This window comes from Loxodonta africana, chromosome 22 (genome assembly GCF_030014295.1).
Source record: "Loxodonta africana isolate mLoxAfr1 chromosome 22, mLoxAfr1.hap2, whole genome shotgun sequence".
Classification (NCBI taxonomy): Eukaryota; Metazoa; Chordata; class Mammalia; order Proboscidea; family Elephantidae; genus Loxodonta; species Loxodonta africana.
Window position 1 is genome coordinate 70,196,819 of NC_087363.1, and position 25,460 is coordinate 70,222,278.

Below are 25,460 nucleotides of genomic sequence, written 5' to 3' on the forward strand. Positions count from 1 at the left end.
ATGACTAGAACAGACGGAAAGGCAGCAATGATGAACATGTAAGTCTTTGCCGTCAGCACTTCACTTCAAAGTCCGAACCACATTCTTCAGCCCTGGTTGATCTTGGCCAAAAGTCACTTTGTGCATATATTAATATATTATCAAGCTTGTTATAACTTCCTGGGGGACAAAATTTTCATCTTAAAAATCTTCCATGTCTGCTGTCTAGCTCTGTGTAGGGATGAGGATCAATTGATGGGTAGGAACCTCCTTCATTGCCGAACCAGGGTCCCCAACCCCAGCCTATTTCTGTATGCTAAGCTTGCTGTGGGGGCAGGCATGATGCTAAGTACCTTATCTCAGTTACTGGAATTTACCTTCTATGGAACTTATATACAGTTATTGACACACAAGTACTATGCTAATTGCTAATAATATAACAAAGTTTAAAAAGCCATTAAAAAAAAACAACCGGTGCCACAAAACAATTTGTACATTAATTGTTTAATAAGAAACGAATTTGCTCTGTAAACTTTCACCCGAAGTACAATTAAAATAAATAAATAACCAAAAGTATCAAATCATAAATTGTCCAGTCATGGTGGTAAGAAAATTGGGTGAACCATGTGGAATTTGTCTCTGATTAGTACTTAAATATAAATTATATTGATTGTGGGTGAGCCCCAAATGATCCTAAGACTACCTTTGTACTATCAAATAAATACAACAAGAAACTGAAAACCATATTGCTGATTTCAATAAAAAAAAAAAAAGAAAAAACCATTGCTGTCTACTCATAGTGTCTCTATAGTACAGAGTAGAACTACTCCATAGAGTTTCCAAGGCTGTAAATCTTTACGAAAGCGTACTGCCTCGCCTTTCTCCCAGGGAGTGGCTGGTGGATTCCAACAGCTGACCTTTCGGTTAGCAGCCAAGCTAACCAGGGTTCCTTCTTTATTTTTTTTGTTTAAGACCACCCTATTTCATAACCATGTTTTTGGTTAATACTATGTGTTTGTTTTTTCTTTCCAAATTAGATATTTATCTTTGAAAATAACATCTACTACTGTGCACAAGTCGGGAAACAGGTGATACGTGTGGTTTCTACTGGGAAGGAAGGAGTCATTTACAATGGCCTGAGTGACTGGCTGTATGAAGGTAAGTCGTGAGTTGCCAAGAAGCCAGGACGTTTTGTGGTTCCTGTTGCTGCTGCTACTGCTGGGTTGTTTGTTTATGTTTGACTTTAACTGTAACTTAAACTCCATTCTTTGGGGCTTTGGGGAGCATTAGGCTGTCAGTGTGAGCCTAAATTATTGAGTATGTACGTGATGGCCTCAAAAGTGCAGACACTCACACTCATCCACTGGGCTTTCAAGAACTTTCAGCTTCCTAAAAGGCATGAGGCATGTTTTAGTGGGCTGACTTATTGCTGGAGGAGGTGACTTCTGGGAACATTCTCGGATTGCAAATGCATAGGTTTCTCTTACTGTACTCCAAGGTGTGGGTACCTTGCTTTGCTTGGGGGAGAGGAGAGTTGGAAAGAAAGAAGAAGGCAAAGCTTTTAAAAGAAAACAACCTGAGTGATTTGCCATTCCAAATACATCCACTGCTGGTTTCCCTTTGGTGCCAGAGGAGTCCCTGTGAGATCAGTGGGTACATGCATTGTTAAGTGACTAAAAATTTAAGAGAGAAGCTCTCTTCTTGGACTTTCATAATCCATCTCCATGGTAATGAGACCATCATCATAATAATAACAACTTTTCTTGATTGCTGTTAGGTGCAAGCTACTAGTCTAAGCACTTTGTTATCTGATACCTCATTTAATCCTCATAACAATGTTTGGAGGCAAGTATTAGTAGTGACACTTCACACATGAGCCATGGTGAGGTTATGTGGTTTGCCTGTATTTATTGGGGAATGTCATTGTTCAAGTCCAGGATAATCACCTTTTTAAGAATCCAGAAGTTGGGCCAGGTATGTTCATCCACCAAAGCATTTGGCTGGTGTCATGGATCGAATTGTGTTCCCCCAAAATGTCTGTCAACTAGGCTAGGTCATGATTCCCTTGTATGATTGTCTACCATTTTATCATCTGATGTGATCTCCCTATGTGTTGTAAATCCTATCACTATGATGTAGTAAGATGGATTAGTGGCAGTTATACTGACGAGGTCTACAAGATTAGATAGTGTCTTAAGCCAATCTCTTTTGAGATAAAAGAGAGAAGCAAGCAGAGAGACATGGGGACCTCATACCACCAAAAAAGCAGTGCTGGGAGCAGAGCGCATCCTTTGGACTTGAGGTTCCCATACTGAGATGCCCCCAGACCAAGGACAGACCTTCCTCCAGAGCCAGCAGAGAGAGAAAGCCTTCCCCTGGAGCCGGTGCCCTGAATTCCGACTTCTAGCTTACTAGACTGTGAGAGAATAAACTTCTCTTTGTTAAAGCCATCCACTTGTGGTATTTTTGTTATAGTAGCACTAGATGACTAAAACAGTTGGTAAACAACTTAAGCCTTTCTCAGCCTTTCAGCATGATACCATGTGGCGACAGAAATAACATACCATGCTAGTCTGGCTGAGGAAGGATCAAGGGATATACTGGGCATTCTCTAGCCAATATAATTTTTTTTTTTTTCCTCAGTGCTATGTGTTTCTCAAGCTGGGATTCTGCACTGCAGTGTTGTTATTAGGTGCCGTTGAATCAGTTCAACTCATAGCAACCCTTTGCACAACAGAATGAAACACTGCCTGGTCTGGCACCATCCTCACAGTCTTGCTATGTTTGAGCCCATTTTTGCAGCCACTTGTCAATCCATCTTGTTTAGAGTCTTCCTCTTTTTTGCTGACCTTCTACTTTACCAAGCATGATGTCCTTCTCCAGGGGTTGGTTCCTCCTGATAACATGTTGAAAATAAGCCAGACAAAGTCTCACTATCCTTCACTTCTAAGGAGTATTCTGCCTGTACTTCTTCTAAAACAGATTTGTTTGCTCTTCCAGCAGTCCATGATATATTCGGTATTCTTTGCCAACACAATAATTCAAAGGCATCAATTCTTCAGTCTTCCTGATTCACTATCAAACTTTCGTGTGCATATGGAGCAATTAAATATACCATGGCTTTTTTTTTTTTTTGGTTAGGTGCAGCTTAGTCCTCAAGGTAACATCTTTGTTTTTTAACACTTTAAAGAGGCCTTTTGCAACAGATTTGCCCAATGCAATACATTGATTTCTTGACTGCTGCTACCATGGGTGTTGATTGTGAATCCAAGTGAAATGAAATCCTTAACAACTTCAATATTCCCATTTATCATGATGTTGCTTATTGGTCTTTATGTTGAGGTATAATCCATACCGAAGGCTACAGTCTTTGATCTTCATCAGTAAGTGCTTCAAGTCTTCTTCACTTTCAGCAAGCAAGGTTGTGTCATCTGCATATCACAGGTTGTTAATGAGTCTTCCTCCAATCCTGATGCTGCATTTTTCTTCATATAGTCTGGTTTCTTGGATTATTTGCTAGGCATGTAGATTGAATAAGTATGGTGAAAGGATGCAACCATGACACACCTTTCCTGATTTTAAACCATGCACTATCCCCTTGTTCTGTTCGATGGACTGCCTCTTGGCCTATGTACATGTGCATGAACACAGTTGAGTATTCTGGAATTCCCATTCTTCTCAGTGTTATCCATAATTTGTTATGATCCATGCAGTCAAATGCCTTTGCATGGTCATTAAAACACAGGTAAACATCTTTCTGCTCTCAGCCAAGATCCATCTGACATCAGCAATGATATCCCTCCTTCCACGTTCTCTTCTGAATCTGGCTTGAATTTCCAGCAGTTGCCTGTTGATGTATTACTGCAACTCTTTTTGGGTTATCTTCTACATAATCTTACTTGCATGTGATATTAATGATATTGTTTGATAATTTCCACTTTTCATTAGACCACCTTTCTTTGGAATGGGCATGAATATGGATCTTTTCAAGTCGGTTGTCCAGGTAGCTGTCGTCCAAATTTTTTGGCATAGATGAGTGAGCAATTCCAGCATTGCATCTGTTTGTTGAAACATTTCAATTGATATTCCATCAATTCCTGGAGGCTTGTTTTTCACCAATACCTTCAGTGCAGCTTGAACTTCTTCCTCCTGCATCATTGGTTTTTGATCATATGCTGCCTCCTGAAATGGTTGAATGTTGACCAATTCTTTTTGGTACAATGACTCTGTGTATTCCTTCCATCTTCTTTTGATGCTTCCTGCATTATTCAATTTTTTGCCCATAGAATCCTTCAGAATTGCAGCTTGAGGCTTGAATTGTTTTCTTCAGTTTTTTCAATTTGAGAAATGATGAGTATGTTCTTTCCCGTTGGTTTTCTAACTCCAAGTTTTGTACATTTCATTATAATACTTTGTCTTCTAATCCACTTTTTGAAATCTTCTGTTCAGCTCTTTTACTTCATCATTTCTTCTGTCACTTCAACTACTGTACTTTCAAGAGCAAGTTTCAGAGTCTCTTCTGACATTCATTTTGGTCTTTTCTGTCTTTCTGATGACCCTTGCTTTCTTCATGTATGATGTCCTTGATGTCATCCCTCAACTCGTCTGGTCTTTGGTTATTAGTTTTAAATGTGTGAAATCTATTCTTGAAATGGTCTCTAAATTTGGGAGGGATATATTCTGGTCATAGTTTGGCTCTCATGGACTTGTTTTAATTTTCTTCAGCTTCAACTTGAACTTGCATATGAGCAATTGATGGTCTGTTCCACAGTCAACCCCTGGCTTCATTCTAACTGATGATATTGAACTTCTCTTGTCTCTTTCCATAGATGTGGTCAGTTTGATTCCTGTGTATTCCATCTGGCAAGGCCCACACGTATAGTAGCCATTTATCTTGTCGAAAAAATGTATTTGCAATGAATAAGTCATTGGTCTTGCAGAATTCGATCATGCAATCTTCAGTGTCACTTCTATCACCAAGGCCGTATTATCCAACTACCAGTCCTTCTTCTTTGTCTCCAACTTTTGCATTCTAATCACCAGTAATTATCAATGCATCTTGATTGCATGTTTGATCCATTTCATACTGCCGAAGTTGATAAAAATTTTCAGTTTCTTCATTTTTGGCATTAGTGTTTGTGCATCAATTTGAGTAATAGTTGTATTAACTGGTCTTCCTTGTAGGCATGTGGATATTATTCTATTACAGACAGCATTATACTTCAGGATAGATCTTGAAATGTTCTTTTTTAATGATGAATGCAACACCACTCCTCTTTAATTTGTCATTCATGGCATAATAGACCATAACATTGTCTGATTCAGAATGGCCAATACCAGACCATTTCCATTCAGTAATACCTAGGATATCAATCTTTATGCATTCCATTTCATTTTTGATGACTTCTAATTTTCCTAGATTCATATTTTATACATTCCATGTCCCAGTTACTAATGAATGTTTCAGCTGTTTCTTCTTCTTTTGAGTCATGCCACATCAGCAGATGAAGGTCCAAAAGCTGGACTCCATCCACGTCATAAAGGTTGATTCTAGTTTGAGGAGGCAGCTTTCCCCCAGTCATATTATGAGTGCCTTCCAACCTGATGGGCTTATCTTCTGGCACTAGATCAGACAATGTTCCATTGCTATTCATGAGGTTTTCACTGGCCAGTTTTTTTGGAAGTAGATCGTCAGGTCTTTCTTTCCAGCCTATCTTAGTCTGGAAGCTTCGCTGAAATCTGTCCATCAGGGGTGACCCTGCTGGTATTTGAAATATCAGTGGCATAGCTTCTATTATCACAGCAACACGCAAGCCACCACAGCCCGGCAAACTAACAGACAAGCAGTGGCATTCTGTATTATAAATTATAAAATAGATATGTAAGCCTAGTATTACTTCCCATCATAACAAAGTCATTAAGGTATAAAGTTCTTCGAATTGATCTTTAAAATTTTTTAAATTAAGATATAATTTGCATAAAATAAAATGCACAAATTTAAGTTTTGAAAAATATATATGCCTGGTGGTGCAGTGGTTAAGCATTCAGCTGCGAACCAAAAGTTTAGCAGTTTGAATCCATGAGCCATTCCTTGGAAACCTTATGGGGCAGTTGTACTCTGTCCTGTAGGGTCACTATGAGTCAGTATCGATGCGATGGCAATGGGTTTTATATATTGTGAAACCCTAATCAAGTCATAGACTGTTTCCATTGCCTCAGGAAGTTCCCAAGAGTCTCTTTGCAGTCGATTCTCCTCCACCCATGTCTCCCTTCCAGAGACAACCACTGTTCAGATTTATGTAACAGACGCCTTAGAACTTATGCATCCAAATGAGGACACCCTCTTCAACATGGCAACCTTGGAAGGTGGGCTATGTGTCTATTCTAATGTGGCTGCCAGACCACAAAGCACTCTTAAGAGTCCAGCTTCCAAGTTGGACCACAGGAAAATAAGCCTGATGTGTTATTGTCACATTTTTGTCCTCGGCCCACCTGAGGGCGTGACAGTAATGATACGGGAACTTGGTTCTATGCGGCCACAGCAATGTGGGCTGCATGCCCTCAGATCTCCTTCAGCACAGTCCCAAGGAGGCACAGGGCACAGACAGGGACTTCCAGAGTGCTGTGCCACTCGGCCTTGGCTACAGTCCCTGTGGATACGGGGGAGGTAGGGGGAGGCTGGACCAGCCAAGAATTTAGTAGACTCTGGAAGTCCCTGGGTAGTGCAAACTGTTAACACACTTGGCTGCTAACAAAGAGGTTGGTGGTTTGAGTCTACTCAGAGGTGCCTTGGAAGAAAATCCTGGTGTTCTGCTTCCAAAAAATCAGCCATTGAAAACCCTGTGGAGCACAGTTCTATTCTGACATGTATGGGTTGTCATGGGTCACAATTGACCCAACGGAGTGTGGTTACTGGTGTTGATAGCAAGGACTCTGAAGTCTTGTGATTATTGACCGTAAAACAGGAATAAAACACAACAAAAAAATAAGCCTTATTCCTAAGAACACCCAGAAACAGTTTTTGTACTTGTTACCTGACATCAGAAATTTCTCTTATATATCTTTTCTTTTGTTTTGCAATGTAAGAGAGGGCTTAGCATCTAAATGGGAAAGAGCGTGTGGTAACTTGGAATCAGAACGTCTAGTAGTTAAAAGTAAGGCTTTGGAGCCACACAGGCCCCAAGCCCAGCTTAGTCATTTGCTAGACCAGTGACCGTAGGCAAGTTACTTCCACTCCTTGGCCCTCAGCTTTCTCCTCTGTAAATGGGAATAATGCCATGAAATACAAAGTGTTTTCAAGGGTTAGATAGGATTGTGAATATAATGTGTTTAGCATATAATAGATCATAGTAAGCAAATGGTAATTGTGGCTGTTGTCTCTTATAACAATAAAAAATAATAACTACTATGTATAGTAAAAATTAGTGAGGATATTATTCCTATTGCTGGAACTAGGTACTATTATTTTTTTTTATTGTGCTTTAAGTGAAAGTTTACAGTTCAAGTCAGTTTCTCTTACAAAAATTTATACACACATTGTTATGTGGTACTAGTTGCATTCCCTACAATGTGACAGCACACTCCTTCTCTCTACCCTGCATTCCCCGTGTCCATTCAACAGCTCCTGTCCCCCTCTGCTTTCTCTTCTCACCTCCAGACAGGAGCTGCCAACATAGTCTCATGTATCCACTTGAGCTAAGAAGCACACTCCTCACCAGTATCATTTTATGTCTTACAGTCCAGCCTAGTCTTTGTTTGAAGAGTTGGCTTCGGGAATGGAGTTACTATTATTTTTATTGTGAAGGAAAAACTATTTGGAGGGCGGGGGGAAGGCATAGGCATTAATTAAGCCAGAGTTCCCTAGTGTCACAGTTTCTCTGAAGTGTGACCTTTGGAGCAGCCAAGACTTGCAGACTTGGAGGCTGGTACTCCCAAGTGGCCGTCCTGCCACAGTCACAGAAATTGCCAGCCCTGAAAGTTCCAGAGAGATCTGTGCAAATAATGACCCTGAGTCCCTGGAAAGAGAAAACACCTGGAGCACTGTTTGCAATAGCCTAGGCATGCTCTAGGAGTAATCTTTAAAAAATCCATAACCAAGAGATTTAGAATATCTTTTTGAGCATCTTCTTAATAAAATAAAAAGTTCATTGCTTTGCAGTTCAAGTTAAGCTTTTGCTTTAGCAAATCCATTGAAAGGACGTTTTTCTTCAAGGTATTTACATAAAACTGTGTTGATTTGATAACAGAGCCCCAAATATTTTAAATCAATCACAGTTAATGTGGCAGCTTAATCTACTTAGTCTTGTTCCCTGGATGGTTATATATTTTGATGCTTAGATTTCTGTAAGTTGGAGGCCAAAGAGCCTCGGGGATTCTTATTCTTGCTTATTTTTAATAATAGGAAGGTAAACTTTAAAGATTGCCTTTGCCTAATCTGTGAATTAACTATTTCACTACCAGATACTTCATTTAAAAAAAAAAAAAAAATGGGGAGGAAAAATACCCTGACTGCTTGCAGAGAGCCTGGCTCACAAGGATATTTTAGTTCTGAGAACAAATTAAGCTGTATAAACTGGCAGCAGCCGCTGTAGTTCACGGGGCTTGTTGGCAGTAAAATGCAATACTGATTTGTTTTGTTTCCCACAAGGATCTTAAACATATTGAATACTGCAGAATATTGGGGCCTGGGAGGGAGAAGAGGTAGGAGGCATAGGAGCCACCAATCACCGCCATCCCTTGACTGAAGGTCTGCACATGCTCTGTAGGAAGATCCTTCTCAAATTAACCACAGCAATCACCCACAGTGCTGAAATACAAGCTGAATGGATAGGATAATACTGAGGCCCATTTTGCAATTCTTTAGGCCATTTCTTAAAACATCTTTTAAAGAATCAGTACCAATGATCTAATAATTCTTTTATTTCAATGAAGTGCCCTGAGAGATATCAACAGAAGGCCAAGTGGGCCCTGAGGTGGATGAATTTGAGTTACTTAATAGTTTATTTTTTTATGTAATCCCATGCCTAATAATTTTGAATATTCAAAGAGACAAGGGATTGGGTGGGGGGAAGCAGAGAATGCCTTTCCGTAGGAAGAAACCTTATCACAACCAAAGCATTTATGGAATTTTAAGGAATTATAATTCCATAATAATAATTATTTCTATAATAGTTAGTATGTCATTGTTGTTAGGTACTGTCAAGTTGGTTCTGACTCATAGCAGCCCTCTGTACAACAGAACAAAACACTGCCCAGTCCTGCGCCATCCTCACAATCATTGCTGTGTTTGAGTTCGTTGTTGTAGCCACTATGCATAATTATTATAATTCTATGTAATTCCATAAAGCATTTATGAAATTATAAGTATCAATGCTATAATTTTGATTATGTTTGTTTCACAAGAAATATATCTACTAAAATGTCATCCAAATCACCCTAAACTTTCTAAATCCCGTGAATGCAAATAAAATTAGTAAGTACTATTCATTTATACCTTACGTATAGGTTTTCATATAACTTCGTGGTATATTAAATATTTTTGTGTACTTTGTATGCTGCATTGCACACTGACGTTGAGTGCCCATTTTACACATGTTGGACCAATTTTGGACCAAAGCAAATTTGGACTGCCACAGTCTTCTATTAAATATTAGTGGCCTTGGACTGAGGAGTCCTGGTGGCACAGTGATTTAGTGCTCAGCTACTAACTGAAAGGTCGGCAGTTCGAACCCACCAACAATTCCACAGGAGAAAGATGTGGCAGTCTACTTCCGTAAAGATTGTTGTTGTAGTTGTTGGGTGCTGTCAAGTCAGTTCCTATTCATAGTGACCTTATTTACAACAGAATGAAACACTGCCCAGTTCTGCACCATCCTCACAATCATTGTAGTGTGTGAGCCCATTGTTGCAGCCACTATGTCAGTCCATCTCGTTGAGGGTCTTCCTCTTTTTTGCTCACCCTCTACCAAGAATGAGGTCCTTCTCCAGAGACTGATAACATGTCCAAAGTACATGAGATGAAGTCTCACCATCCTCGAGAACATTCTGGCTGTACTTCTTCCAAGACAGATTTGTTCATTCTTCTCGCAGCCCATGGTATATTCAATGTTCTTTGACAACACCATTGTTCAAAGATATCAATTCTTCATTCTTCCTTATTCATTATCCAGCTTTCACATGCACATGAGGCAATTGAAAATACCATGGCTTGGGTCAGGCACACCTTAGTCCTCAGGATGACACTTCAAAGACGTCTTTTATAGCAGATTTGCCCAGTGATTCCTTGACTGCTGTTTCCATGTGTGTTAGTTGTGGATCCAAGTAAAATGAAATGACAGCTTCAGTATTTTCTCCATTTATCATGATGTTGCTTATTGATCCAGTTGTGAGGATTTTTCTTTTCTTTATGTTGAGGTGTAATCCATACTGAAGGTTGTACTTTTTGATCAACTTCCCTTCATTTTCAGCAAGCAAGGTTGTGTCTTCTGTGTATCACAGATTGTTAATGAGTCTTGCTCCAATCCCAATGCTGTGTTCTTCTTCAGATGGTAGCAGTGTGCTTTCATAAAGATTACAGCATTGGAAACTGTACGAGGCAATTCTACTCTATCCAACAGGGTCACTATGAGTCAAAATTGTTTAAATGCCAGTGGGTTTGGTTTTTTTTTAGCCTTGGACTATTAGAATTAGGTAGAAAATATATCGCGTACCATCATTGTACTAATGAGATAATCTTTCTAAAAGCTCCTTATGCTATTTTTAAAACTCTCTGACATACATTTAGAAAACGATATTTGAAATGCTTATGTAGCCATTCTGACATGTAGATTCCTTATTGAATCTTCAAATGTTAACTATCTCTGAAATACCTGGTTAGGGTACTTAAATTGCTCGCAAACTGCACTTTCCTAGTAGATCAAAGTGAATTTATACTCCCATCTTATGTCACACTGACTATACTGATACTTTTTTTTAAATAATTTTTATTGTGCTTTAAGTGAAAGTTTACAAATCAAGTCAGTCTGTCACATATAAACTTATATACACTTTACTACATACTCCCATTTACTCACCCCCTAATGAGTCAGCCCGCTCCCTCCTTCCAGTCTCTCCTTTCATGACCGTTTTGCCAGTTTCTAACCCTCTCTACACTCCCATCTCCCCTCCAGACAGGAGATACCAACAGTCTCAAGAGTCCACCTCATACAAGTAGCTCACTCTTCATCAGCATTTCTCTCCAGCACATTGTCCAGTCCCTTTCATGTCTGATGAGTTGTCTTCGGGAATGGTTCCTGTCCTGGGCCAACAGAAGGTTTGGGGACCATGACCACCGGGATTCCTCTAGTCTCAGTCAGAGCATTAAGTCTGGTCTTTTTATGAGAATTTGGGGTCTGCATCCCACTGTTCTCATGCTCCCTCAGGGGTTCTCTGTTGTGCTCCCTGTCAGGGTAGTCATTGGTTGTGGCCAGGCACCATCTAGTTCTTCTGGTCTCAGGATGATGTAAGTCTCTGGTTCATGTGGCCATTTCTGTCTCTTGGGCTCATAGTTATCATGTGACCTCGGTGTTCTTCATTCTCCTTTGATCCAGGTGGGTTGAGACCAATCTTAGATGGCCGCTTGTTAGCATTTAAGAACCCAGATGCCACACTTCAAAGTGGGATGCAGAATGTTTTCATAATAGAATTTATTTTGCCAATTGACTTAGAAGTCCCCTTAAGCCATAGTTCCCAAACCCCCGCCCTTGCTCCGCTGACCTTTGAAGCATTCAGTTTATCCCGGAAACGTCTTTGCTTTTGATCCAGTCCAGTTGAGCTGACCTTCCATGCATTGAGTATTGTCCTTCCCTTCACCTAAAGTAGTTCTTATCTACTAACTAATCAGTAAATAACCCTCTCCACCTTCCCTCCCTCCCCACTCTCATAACCACAAAAGAATGTGTTCTACTCAGTTTATACTATTTCTCAAGATCTTATAATAGTGGTCTTATACAATATTTGTCCCTTTGCATCTGACTAATTTCACTCAGCATAATGCCTTCCAGGTTCCTCTGTGTTATGAAATGTTTCACAGATTCGTCACTGTTCTTTATTGATGCGTAGTATTCCATCGTGTGAATATACCACAATTTATTTAACCATTCATCCGTTGATGGACACCTTGGTTGCTTCCAGCTTTTTGCTATTATAAACAGTGCTGCAATAAACATGGGTGTGCATATATCTGTTCATGTAAAGGCTCTTATTTCTCTAGGGTGTATTCCGAGGAGTGGGATTTCTGGGTTTTATGGTAGTTCTATTTCTAACTTTTTAAGAAAACGCCAGATAGATTTCCAAAGTGGTTGTACCATTTTACATTCCCACCAGCAGTGTATAAGAGTTCCAATCTCTCTGCAGCCTCTCCAACATTTATTATTTTGTGTTTTTTGGATTAATGCCAGCCTTGGAGTGAGATGGAATCTCATTGTACTTTTAATTTGCATTTCTCTAATGGCTAATGATCGAGAGCATTTTCTCATGTATCTGTTAGCTGCCTGAATATCTTCTTTAGTGAAGTGCGTGTTCATATCCTTTGCCCACTTTTTGATTAGGTTGTTTGTCTTTTTGTGGTTGAGTTTTAACAGAATCATATAGATTTTAGAGATTGGGCGCTGGTCGGAGATGTCATAGCTGAAAATTTTTTCCCAGTCTGTAGGTGGTCTTTTTACTCTTTTGGTGAAGTCTTTAGATGAGCAGAGGTGTTTGATTTTTAGGAGCTCCCAGTTATCTGGTTTCTCTTCATCATTTTTAGTAATGTTTTGTATTCTGTTTATGCCTTGTATTAGGGCTCCTAACATTGTCCCTATTTTTTCTTCCATGATCTTTAGTCTTTATGTTTAGGTCTTTGATCCACTTGGAGTTAGTTTTTGTGCATGGTGTGAGGTATGGGTCCTGTTTCATTTTTTTGCAAATGGATATCCAGTTATGCCAGCACCATTTGTTAAAAAGACTATCTTTTCCCCAATTAACTGACACTGGGCCTTTGTCAAATATCAGCTGCTCATATGTGGATGGATTTATATCTGGGTTCTCAATTCTGTTCCATTGGTCTATGTGCCTGTTGTTGTACCAGGACCAGGCTGTTTTGACTACTGTGGCTGTATAATAGCTTCTGAAATCAGGTAGAGTGAGGCCTCCCACTTTTGTTCTTCTTTTTCAGTAATGCTTACTTATCCGGGGCTTCTTTCCCTTCCATATGAAGTTGGTGATTTGTTTCTCCATCACATTAAAATATGTCACTGGAATTTGGATCGGAAGTGCATTGTATGTATAGATGGCTTTTGGTAGAACAGACATTTTTACTATGTTAAGTTTTCCTATCCATGAGCAAGGTATGTTTTTCCATTTATGTAGGTCCCTTTAGTTTCTTGCAGTAGTACTTTGTAATTTTCTCTGTATAGGTCTTTTACCTGTCTGGTAAGACTTATTTCTAAGTATTTTATCTTCCTGGGGGCTACTGTGAATGGTATTGATTTGGTGATTTCCTCTTCGATGTTCTTCTTGTTGATGTGGAGGAATCCAACTGATTTTTTTATGTTTATCTTATAACCTGAGACTCTGCCAAACTCTTCTATTAGTTTCAGTAGTTTTCTGGAGGATTCCTTAGGGTTTTCTGTGTATAAGATCATGTCATCTGCAAATAGAGATAATTTTACTTCCTCCTTGCCAATCTGGATGCCCTTTATTTCTTTGTCTAGCCTAATTGCTGTGGCTAGGACCTGTAGCACAATGTTGAATAAGAGCAGTGATAAAGAGCACCCTTGTCTGGTTCCCATTCTCAAGGGAAATGCTTTCAGGCTCTCTCCATTTAGAATGATGTTGGCTGTTGGCTTTGTATGAAATAAATTTGTATAGATGCCCTTTATTATGTTGAGGAATTTTCCTTCAATTCCTATTTTGCTGAGAGTTTTTATCATGAATGGGTGTTGGACTTTGTCAAATGCCTTTTCTGCATCAGTTGATAAGATCATGTGGTTTTTGTCTTTTGTTTTATTTATGTGGTGGATTACATTAATGGTTTTTCTAATATTTAACCAGCCTTGCATACCTGGTATAAATCCCACTTGGTTGTGGTGGATTATTTTTTTGATATGTTGTTGAATTCTATTGGCTAGAATTTTGTTGAGGATTTTTACATCTATGTTCATGAGGGATATAGGTCTGTAATTTTCTTTTTTGGGGGTGTCTTTACCTGGTTTTGGTATCAGGGATATGGTGGCTTCATAGAATGAGTTAGGTAGTATTCCATCATTTTGTATGCTTTGAAATACCTTTAGTAGTAGTGGTATTAACTCTTCTCTGAAAGTTTGATAGAACTGTGCAGTGAAGCCATCCGGGCCAGGGCTTTTTTTTGTTGGGAGTTTTTTGATTACCGTTTCAATCTCTTTTTTTTGTTATGGGTCTATTTAGTTGTTCTACTTCTGATTGTGTTAGTTTAGATAGTTAGTGTTTTTCCAGGAATTCATCCATTTCTTCTAGGTTTGCAAATTTGTTAGAGTACAATTTTTTGTAATAATCTGATATGATTCTTTTAATTTCAGTTGGGTCTGTTGTGATATGGCCCATATCGTTTCTCATTCGGATTATTTGTTTCCTTTCCTGTATTTCTTTAGTCAGCCTGGCCAATGGTTTATCAATTTTGTTAATTTTTTCAAAGAACCAGCTTTTGGCTTTGTTAATTCTTTCAATTGTTTTTCTGTTCTCTAACTCATTTATTTCAACTCTATTTTTTATTATTTGTTTTCTTCTGGTGCTTGATGGATTCTTTTGTTGCTTGCTTTCTATTTGATCAAGTTGTAGGGACAGTTCTCTGATTTTGGCTCTTTCTTCTTTAGGTATGTGTGCATTTATCGATATAAATTGACCTCTGAGCACTGCTTTTGCTGTGTCCCAGAGGTTTTGATACGAAGTGTTTTCATTCTCGTTGCATTCTATGAATTTCTTTATACCCTCCTTAATGTCTTCTATAACCCAGTCTTTTTTGAGCAGGGTATTGTTCAGTTTCCAAGTATTTGATTTCTTTTCCCTGATTTTTCTGTTATTGATTTCCACTTTTATGACCTTGTGGTCTGAGAAGATGCTTTGTAATATTTCGATGTTTTGGATTCTGCAACGGTTTGTTTTATGACCTAATATGTGATCTATTCTAGAGAATGTTCCATGTGCACTGGAAAAAAAATTATATTTTGCAGCTGTTGGGTGGAGTGTTCTGTATAAGTCTATACGGTCAAGTTGGTTGATTGTAGCAATTAGGTCTTCCGTGTCTGTATTGAACTTCTTACTGGAAGTCCTATCCTTCTCTGAAAGTTGTGTGTTGAAGTCTCCTACTATAATGGTGGAGGTGTCTGTCTCACTTTTCAGTTCTGTTAAAGTTTGTTTTATGTATCTTGCAGCCCTGTCATTGGGTGCATAAATATTTAATATGGTTATATCTTCCTGGTCAATTGTCCCTTTAATCATTATGTAGTGTCCTTCTTTATCCTTTGTGGTGGATTTAACTTTAAAGTCTATTTTGTCAGAACTTAATATTGCTACTCCTCTTCTTTTTTGCTTATTGTTTGCTTGATATATTTTTTCCATCCTTTGAGTTTTAGTTCGTTTTTGTCTCTAAGTCTAAGGTGTGTCTCTTGTAGGCAGCATATAGATGGATCGTGTTTCTTTATCCAGTCTGAGACTCTCTGTCTCTTTATTGGTGCATTTAGTCCATTTACGTTCCGTGTAATTATGATAAGTATGTGTTTAGTGCTGTCATTTTGATGCCTTTTTGTGTGCGTTGTTGACAATTTCATTTTTCCACTTACTTTTTTGTGCTGAGACGTTTTTCTTTGTAAATTGTGTGTTCCTCATTTTCATAGTAGTTGAATTTATGTTTGCTGAGTCTTTATGTTTTTCTTGGTTTTTATTTTGAGTTATGGAATTGTTGGACCTCTTTGTGGTTACCTTAATATTTACACCTATTTTTCTAAGTAAAAACCTATCTTGTATCGTCCTATATCGCCTTGTTTCCCTCTCCATATGGCAGTTCTGTGCCTCCTGTATTTAGTCCCTCTTTTTGATTATTGTGATCTTTTACATAATGACTTCAATGATTCCCTGTTTTGAGCATTTTTTTCTTTTTAAAATTAATCTTAATTTGTTTTTGTGATTTCCGTATTTGAGTTGATATCAGGATGTTCTGTTCTGTGACCTTCTGTTGTGTTGGTATCTGATATTATCAATTTTTTGACCAAACAATTTCCTTTAGTATTTCTTGGTTTTTTTTGGTTTGGTTTTTGCAAATTCTCTAAGCTTGTGTTTATCTATAAATGTTTTAATTTCACCTTCATATTTGAGAGACAGTTTTGCTGGATATATGAACCTTGGCTGGCAGTTTTTCTCCTTCAGTGCTCTGTATGTTATACTGATAATTTTAAAAGGAGTTATATAGCCAATAGCACAATGAGGCTTGAAGTAGTGATCAAAGATGATCATTATTATTAAATGAAGGATTTGGAGTTACTATTGGTTATCTCTTTGATTTATGTGACGGGAAGACAGGCCAGATACAGAAATCTCTATCAGTAAATTGTCAGAATTATGTGATTTCAGTTACAGAGCTCTGCTGCATAAGAGCAGCACAGATGAGGGTAAGAGCAGAGTGTTGGTAGTAATGGTGCTTAGCTTTGAATAGCAACCTCACCACCTAAAAGCTATGTGAACTTGGATGAACTATTTAACTTCTTTTTGCCTCTATTACCTTGTCTATAAGGCAAGGATGATGGTAATGTGTATTACCTAAGGTTATAGTGAAAATGAAAATGAATTAATGCATATACAGTTGTTAGAATGGTGCTGGGCATTAGTAAGCTACAAGCATTGCTGTCACTGCTACTATTACTTTACTTTGTAATGTCCAAAGACTTCAGTAAAATAGGGGCACCTGCTCCAACTTTTCATCTAGCAATTGTCAAAAACTAAAATCATTCACGTTTAATTAATTCTCCTCCACCATCAGTTTTGAAAACTATTAAGCTCCATTTACTTAGAAATTATTATTTATAATAATTTTATGTAGGAAGTGTATTATGAGTTCTGAAACAACATAGGAAGGATATCAATATGGGATTTGAACCTCTCTTTGGAGCCCTCCTATCTGCCGTCTAGGTTCACCAACTTGAAATCACATCCCCTTATTTGACACTGACATATGGTAGAGAGACAAGCTGCCTGCTTGATGAACACCAAAGATCTTAAAACTTGGCTTAAAAGGATGCCTGTTGGCCTTTTGTAGAAATGAAATACTTTTAAAAAGTTTTTACTCTGCTTCCTCCGAAACCTATGATTTCTAAAGGAGAATATGAAAATGAAAGTAATGATGACAATATCTAAAATTTAATCAGTATCTGGTAATGCTACCAGACCTCTGAGGTGCATTGCAATGAGTGCTGGCTAAATCAATAGCAGTCAGTTTGAGCAGCAGGCTTAATGCTTTCACTATCTAAAGTAACTGAAGTGAATATTTTTCTTGTCTAGCCCTAGTCTCCAAGTTCATAAAGTATTAATGATCTTGACTTGGATAGCATGTAAATTTTACTTTGTAGAGAAACACAGAAGAAAAGCTAAAAGCTGTTTGGTAGAGACTCATTCAGCTCTGATGAGGAAATGGATGAGATGACCTCGTTGGTTCATTGTTCTGTTCTTTCTCTGATCCAATGAGAGCTATCTTCAAGTTGCTAGATTTCTGTGCAGATCCGCATAAGAACAGTGTCTAATGCAATGAATGAAACTTTCAGGAGCATAGAGTAGAATGCAATAGGTGAGTGTAACTCTGGTTGGTTTTCAAGGTCCTTCTTGCCCACCAGGCCAATCCACCATCATCTATGCCTACGGCTTCCTAACATGACCTCAAGTCCCATCAGACGCCATCCCATGCTCCCAATTATGATATTCCTTCCACAAAGTAATTCACACCTGTCCTTCATGGTGCTGCCTCAACTCCAAAATTTAAATGCAACAAGATCTTCAGTAAATATTAACGAATCACCTTTTTTTCCCCTAGATCATAGGTAGACCACCACCCTTCTGTTATGACAACAGAAAGTGTTATGACCTAACTTACATATGTTCCATCAGAGTTTTCTTGAAAGAATACCACACAATTACTCTAATTTTTAAATCATAGAATTAGGGTGTGTTGGAGCTGAATTGGACCTTGGCAATCATCTAGCCCAGAAGTCCGCACACTGTTTCTGTAAAGGGTCAGGTAGTAAATATTTTAAGTCGTGTGAGCTGTGTGGTCTCTGTTGCAACTCTGCCTTTGAGGCACAAAAGCAGCCACCGACAATATGTAAATGAATACACATGGTGGCTGTGTTCGAATAAAACTTTATTACATAAACAGAAATTTGAATCTCTTGCAATTTTCACATGTCATTAAATATTATTATTCTTTTGATTTTTAAAATGCAAAAATCATTTTAGCTCACAGGTCATACAACAACAGGCAACAAGCTAAATTTGGCCCAGCAGCCATAGTTTGCCTACCCGAATTAGTCTAATTCTCACGTTAATAGATGAGGTTGCTGACATCCAAAGGATGAAGTGTTTGAATTCTTTCAGCTCTTATAATCCGAATCAAGATTGTAATAATAACCAATTATTTCACATCATGTCTCTCCAACTAAATCAAGTTACTTGAAGATAAGAACTATGTTTTATATTTGCGTCTCCCGTAATACTGAATGGATTTCTGAGTACCTTTTTTAACAGATGTGCGGAAAACCCTGGTGGCGTAGTGTTTAAGTGCTACAGCTGCTAACCAAAGGGTCAGCAGTTCGAATCCACCAGGCACTCCTTAGAAACTCTATGGGGCAGTTCTACTCTGTCATATAGGGTCGCTATGAGTCAGAATCGACTCGACGGCACTGGGTTTGCTTTTTGGTTTAATAGATGTGCAGAAAAATGCTTTTGAATGGGCCAATTCATAGACAGAAACTTGTATGTGTAGACACCCTCCCTAGGAAATTACATTGGTGCCCTTTTTCACTGTTATTAGAGTTGTCATTTCCACAGGTTTCCCTCAGGACAAAATACGTGACTGCCAAAAAACAACATTAAATGTGAACCTCAATTTAGTTATGATTTTCACTTTTTACTCCCAGGAATAAAGGAAGCCAGACTGATGTTGGAATGGTGGCAGTCCTCTTACTAGGTGCCTAGGGTTATAGAGTTCTACCTGCCAAGGTTCTAGACTACCGCTTAATTAATGCCAAGTCATAGTTTATCAACTGAATGAATTATAGTAATAAGAACAATATCTAACTTTCATTGTGTGTTTATTCCACACCAGGTCAAAGACAAACTTACTTGATACTCCTAGGAACCCTATGAAGAAAGTACCCTTATCCTATTTCGCAGCAGTGGAAACTTTGGCTTGGCAATGATAAGTGACTTTTCTATGGCTGCACAGCCAGTAGGTGGTGGAGCCAGACTGTCTAACTCCAAAACTCAAGCTCCTATCCACGTTCTTACTGCATATAAGTTGCATTAATTTTTGCATATAAAATTAGGCTTGGATCAATATGCAAGCTATCAGTGGACCATCATCTTGAGATGATCTGCTTCTGTGCCAGCCGCTGCTGATTTTTTTTTTATCTCTGTATAGACTTAGGAGGCCAGCAGGCCTGAGTTTAAGACCTATGTCTTAGTTATCTAGTGCTGCTATACCACAAGTGGATGGCTTTAACAAAGAGAAATTTATTTTCTCACAGTCTAGTAGTCTAGAAGGCCAAATTCAGGGCATCTGTTCCAGGGGAAGGCTTTCTCTCTGTTGGCTCTGGAGAAAGGTCCTTCTCATCAATCTTCCCTTGGACTAGGAGCTTCTCTGGGTGGGAACCCAGGGTCAAAGGGTGTGCTCTGCTCCTGGCTCTGCTTTCTTGATATGAGGTTCCACTGCTTCTTTGCTCACTTCTCTGTTTTACATCTCAAAAGAGATTTGCTCAGTATACAGACCAATCTTGTAGATTGAGTCCTGCCTCATTAACGTAATTGCCACCTTTCCCACCTCTTTAACATCATAGAGGTAGGATTCACAACACATAGGAAAATCACAGGAGATGACAAAATGGTGGATAATCACACAATACTGGAAATCATGGCCTAGCCAAATTGATACACATATTTTGGGGGACATAATTCAATCCACGACAGCCTTCCTCTGCCACTTAGCCACTGGATGCTCTTGGGGAAATTCAGGTACCTTGCCCAACCCTCAATTTCCTCATCTGAAAAATACAAGTTCAAATATCTACCTCAGAGAGTTATCATGAGGATTAAATAAGCTCCCATCTGTGAAAGCACAGGCACAATACAGTGGAACCATATGAAATTGGCCATACATGTTAATTCTGTATTAATACATACATGTAAAATGTTAGATAAAGGTAAACTGTATTCCCTCCTCCCTTGCTGGCTGTGGCTGCTGAGGCTCCCTGGCAAAGTCTCAGATGTTCAGAAGCCCAGCGTGGAATGACTGTCTACCACGGAGGGTGGTTAATTAAAGGTCAGGCCCACACACCTCAAAGTACATCATCTCCAGCACCCACAGCAAGGAACGGGCAAAAACTCTGACCACACCCCGTGTAGTCCTCCAGAGAACCTTGACAGGGACTTCCAGGCACGTAATCTTGCTTTTCATCCTCTTCATGTCTTTCTTTCCCTTACATGTTTTTCACCACCATATTAACTGCCATGGTGATCCGCTGTTTTGGTATTTAATTAATGTTAACCCAGTGCCGTCGAGTCGATTATTTTATTATATCTGCACCTTGGGAGTACTCAATAGTTTCCATTATAACTATGTGATAAATAAACCCTGTTCAGCGATGGGGATGTGGAAGTTATCCTATTCCACCCAGGGTGTTATTCAGGCAGTTCTTGCCTGGGAAGGTAACCTGGCTGAAGTTGGGATCAGCCAGCAATGTGCACTGAAAGGGAACAATATCCTATGTTTAGAATATTTAGACAGAAGCCCAAACCATCCAGAACAGCAAAGAGAGGCCCTGGTTGGTGCATACAGCTTTAGTGAGAGGAAATAGTAGAGATTTGATCAGAAATTTCTATGAATTTTAGTGCTAAAGCAGAGGCAGATTACCCAATAAGCAAGGTGTGCATGGCTTACTTGTGCTTACTTACTAATATGTAGTGAATAATCTGTGGTGAAAAACAGGTGAAATCGTTCATTACAGATTAATAAGTAAACACAAGTAAGCCCGTGTGGACCTTGCTCATGTATTTGCTCCTGGCGGAGAACCATGTCTTATGCTTTGCAACCCAGCATTCTCTTCCCCGAACTTCTAAAACATGCCTGATCAGATAAGGCTAGAGGGAAGCTACACTGGTCAGGATAGGTAGGTCAAGCCGTGAATAGTGAACACAAACAAACAAAAGCAAACCAAACACCACCTCAGTAGTTTAAAACTACAGAGTGTATTGGTCGCTCATGATCACTTATGATACGTGATCGTAGATCAGGGTGAGAGAGAACTCTGCTCACCAGAGTCATTAGGCTCTAGGTTTCTGGAGCAGCCATCCACTCAAGCATTGCTAGCCATGCTAGTGGAAGAAGGTCACATTCTAGACGGACGGATGCTGGCAATTAAATGCTTGGTCTGGAAATGATATTTCTCCTTACAGTTCATTGGCCAGAATTAGTAATATGGTTCCACAAAGGGCCAGGAAGTACCATCCTACCAGTTGTCCAGAAGGGGTGAGGACCAGACCTACTTAATAAGCAGCACTAAAGATACCACCTGTGGGCAGGTTTCTTGCAAACAACAGACATCAAATCTGGAAACCAAAGCAGAAAGGAATTTACTGGCAGCATGTTGGGCAATTCAGCATCAATGAGAAGGTTAGAGAATCAGGTCAGAAAGCAGCCAGAGATAGCTGGGCTGCCATAGAATGCCATGATATCAGTCTGGTGAGAATGCTACTGTTAGCACCACCCTGGACATGGACCAGTGATCCCTGGGGTGTGAGGGAGGGTGTTGTCCGAGAGGTATCTTGCCCACCCAGATCACAAATAGCACTGCAAATAGAATACCGTGTTTCCCCATACTACCCATACCATTGCTATCAAGTCCATTCTGACTCATAGTGACCTTATAAGACAGAGTAGAACTGCCCCATAGGGTTTCCAAGGAGTACCTGGTGGATTCAAACTGCTGACCTTTTGGTTAGCAGCCATAGCTCTTAACCACTGCACCACCAGGGTTCCATCCCCCCTACTGGACCACATAAATTACAGCTGGGGCCGGATAGTTAAAGAAATAGCTAGGGTCTGTAATTTTTATTGTTGCAGGCTCCCCTTTATCATTTCATACTTAATAGATAATAATAGCTAAGGAGAATACTGTAATCAGAATCACTAGTTTGCATGATTTCTTCAATGGGAAGATTTATAAATGTTACATACCGCCTTGTGGTAAGTTCCTTTCTTTCTGGGAATCGCTGGAGCCTGTAAAATAATAGACATGGTTCCCTGTGAGTGGTTGCACTAATATCCCACATATAATCAGGGCCCACCTTGCATTTGGCTCTTGTGTGGCACTGAAACAGGTTAGCAGTAATCCTCTGGTTCTCAGAATCAAAAGCTGAATCTACAATTGAAAATCCAGTATAGACTTTCTTAATATTCTGGGAAGATTATAGATTATTTATTTTAATTTGACATGAAGAAATGACCTACTTGGACTTGTGAAAGATGAGAAATCTGAGGGGAAAAATGTCATCTAAAGGTATGGGAAGAAGTGCCACTGGTCTGGAGAAATTTTTTTATACTTGATTACCTAATCCTAAGAAATTTTGATAAATAATATATGATGCTCGGTGGTTACGTTTTTAAAGCTTTTTAATTATGCATTTATTGTGAGATTAAGAGAAACACACCTTCACCTTTTTGTAATAGAGTCTTAATGGAATACTTGCTGCCCTTGGGAATTCCAAAATCTTTCTTTTTTTTTCTTCTGTCTTCTTAAATCATTTAAGGACATTAGACCATTTCCCCTATTATTGATAGTTTTATTAATACAATTCTACTAAAACGTGAATTGCAAAATGCTTGAAGTACACAGAAGTACTTATAAGTACATATAAGTTAGGCAACATGCTTATATGTACTTAAAATAATTCCATTTGAGATTCAGAAGCTGGATACCAGCCTTAGCTCTTTTGCTCACTAAACCTATTTTCTAATATCTTTGGGTCTTAGTTTATTTAGTCTCTAAAGACATCACTGGGGTGGACTAGACAGCTCTAAACTCCCTTCCCATCTCTAACTTTCTTATATTTAAATATCAGTGCCATAAAGACACTAGTATAAAGTCTGTGGTATAATGAAATATTAACTGTTCTTAATTGTCGTAGCAGATATATATACTAGAGCAGTGCTCCTCAGTAGTAAATGGTGGAGGGGCATATCACATGGGTATCTTTGACCTCCTTATCTCCCTACTCCTTTACCCCCCTTCCCGCTCTTCCACACACAAGACTCCCATGCATCTGAAAAAAGTTCATTAGGTGATTCTAATACACCTTCTCCCCAGCCACAGGTGAAATGCTCTGCTGTAAAGGAAATCAGCTTGCTTTCTTCTACTCCCTTTTTTTCTTTCCTTCTCTAAATTTGTATTGTTAGTATAACTTTTCTCATTGTTGGGGAAGGAAGGTTGGTTGCCTTTAGGATGTGCACAGGGAAGGAAAAGACAGCTCGATTTCTTCACATCAAACCCTCTGAACATGGAATCATGGAGAAGACTTACTAGTTGCCACTTATCCTATGAACTAGGACCAGAGAGTGGAAGAAGATGCCAGGTATTAGACTTTAGGTCAGTTTCACTTTCATACTTGAGCTCTCCAGCAATGGAAAAGGGCCGTCTTGGAAAGCAGTGTCCCAGGAAGGTCAAGTGGAGGGAGGTCACGGGATGCCGTGTCGTGATTGTCATAAAATGACTTCTGCCCCAGGTGAGGGGTCAAACAGTAGCCCTATTCTGTCTCCTCTAACCATACAAGCTCATGTTTCTAAGCAATTGGAGTCAAGTCCGGGACCTGGGCGCCCAGCAGTCCCCATGGAGGCAGAGCCTCGCGGCTATGTCAGGTGCCCCCTTGCCCCTCTGCAGTGTATCAGTGCCATCAAGAAAAGGCCAAGATGAATCCAACCAGTGAGAAGTGAGCATGTGAGCCTCAGCACCACCAAAGTGTTGGTTGTTCTCCCCAAAGGAGATGACTCTCCAGCTTGTAAAGAAAAAAAAACTTATCCAGAATATTGTTCTTTTGCAGCAATAAGAGCATCTGGCACTTTGTTTATTAAAATAAAACCAAAAGTTGTGTGGAGTGAACACAAAACCTATGAAGTGTTGGAGTTTTGACTAGCCGTTACTGAGAAAGTGTCCTTTGGGGCAGGTGTGTCACTTCCCAGAAGCGTAGGGCTTTACACAGCCCTCAGGACAAAACTTTTAGCTTCCTGGAGGATTCGAAATCATCTTGTTCTTTGATCAGTACCTTTATTATTATTCATTCTTGTATGTGTCTGGCTCAGACTTTCTTAATCACAATCTTACCTCCCTTTTTCCCCATTTCATGGTTTCCATTTAAGGTTAAGTCTTGCCCACTAACACGTGGCTTCCCCTTCAAATGCCCTGTCCCCTGTCTCTATACCAATAGAGTTGTATGAAGAATTGTCCTGTAACAAAATCCTTTCTGTAAAGAAGACATTTTCAAGAGTTGGCAGCAGCCCTCATGTTGTTAGCTGCCATTGTTAGCAGAGTCTTGCTGGCTCTGACTCATGGCGACCTTATGCACAACAGAACACAACGTGGCCCAGCCTTGCGTTATCCTCACAATCATTGCAGCTACTGCGTCACTACTCCTTCACCACACATGATGACCTCCTCCAGCAGTTGGTCACTCCTGATGACATGTCTGAAGCAAGCGAGTCGAACAATTTTCTGTGGCCCGTGTAACCCTCATTTATTGGGAAATTATGTGTCACATCTCTGCTGTGTGCCCAGCATTGAGTTAATCACTGTGAGGACACAGTACCCTACCCACCAACACCTTATAAAATGGAAAGAACAGAGAGTGGGGGTGGAAGAGGTAGAAGGCATGGACTCTCCCCTCAGGGACTTTACATAGAGTCAGCTGAGACCAGCCATGTGAAGCAGCTTCTCCTTCCATCATTCGGGTCTGCATCCCTGCAACTATTCTGTACCACAGCTCTCTGTCATGTCCTTCATGGGAAACAAAGCTGCCTGGAGACCTGGACCCTGACTTCAAGAAGTTAATATAATGCAAGGTGGTATTTAATGAAGTTCTAATTACATGGTACGAGTCTTCAAAACATTTAGACACTTTCAGCAAAATGATATATTCTAATTTAAAAAGCATACAACAGAGCTTTAAAATGCAGGATT

The 25,460-nt window shown here is 39.4% G+C and overlaps 1 protein-coding gene across 1 annotated transcript in view; it reads left to right on the top strand.

The window, feature by feature from the left end:
- The window catches only part of DPP6 (dipeptidyl peptidase like 6), a 1,008,238-nt gene that overhangs the window by 809,209 nt on the left and 173,569 nt on the right, over positions 1 to 25,460 (top strand). Inside the window, exon 8 of the mRNA XM_064275114.1 lies at positions 1,017 to 1,137. Within this exon, the coding sequence (XP_064131184.1) occupies positions 1,017 to 1,137 (121 nt within the window). The remainder of the gene's footprint in view (positions 1 to 1,016; positions 1,138 to 25,460) is intronic.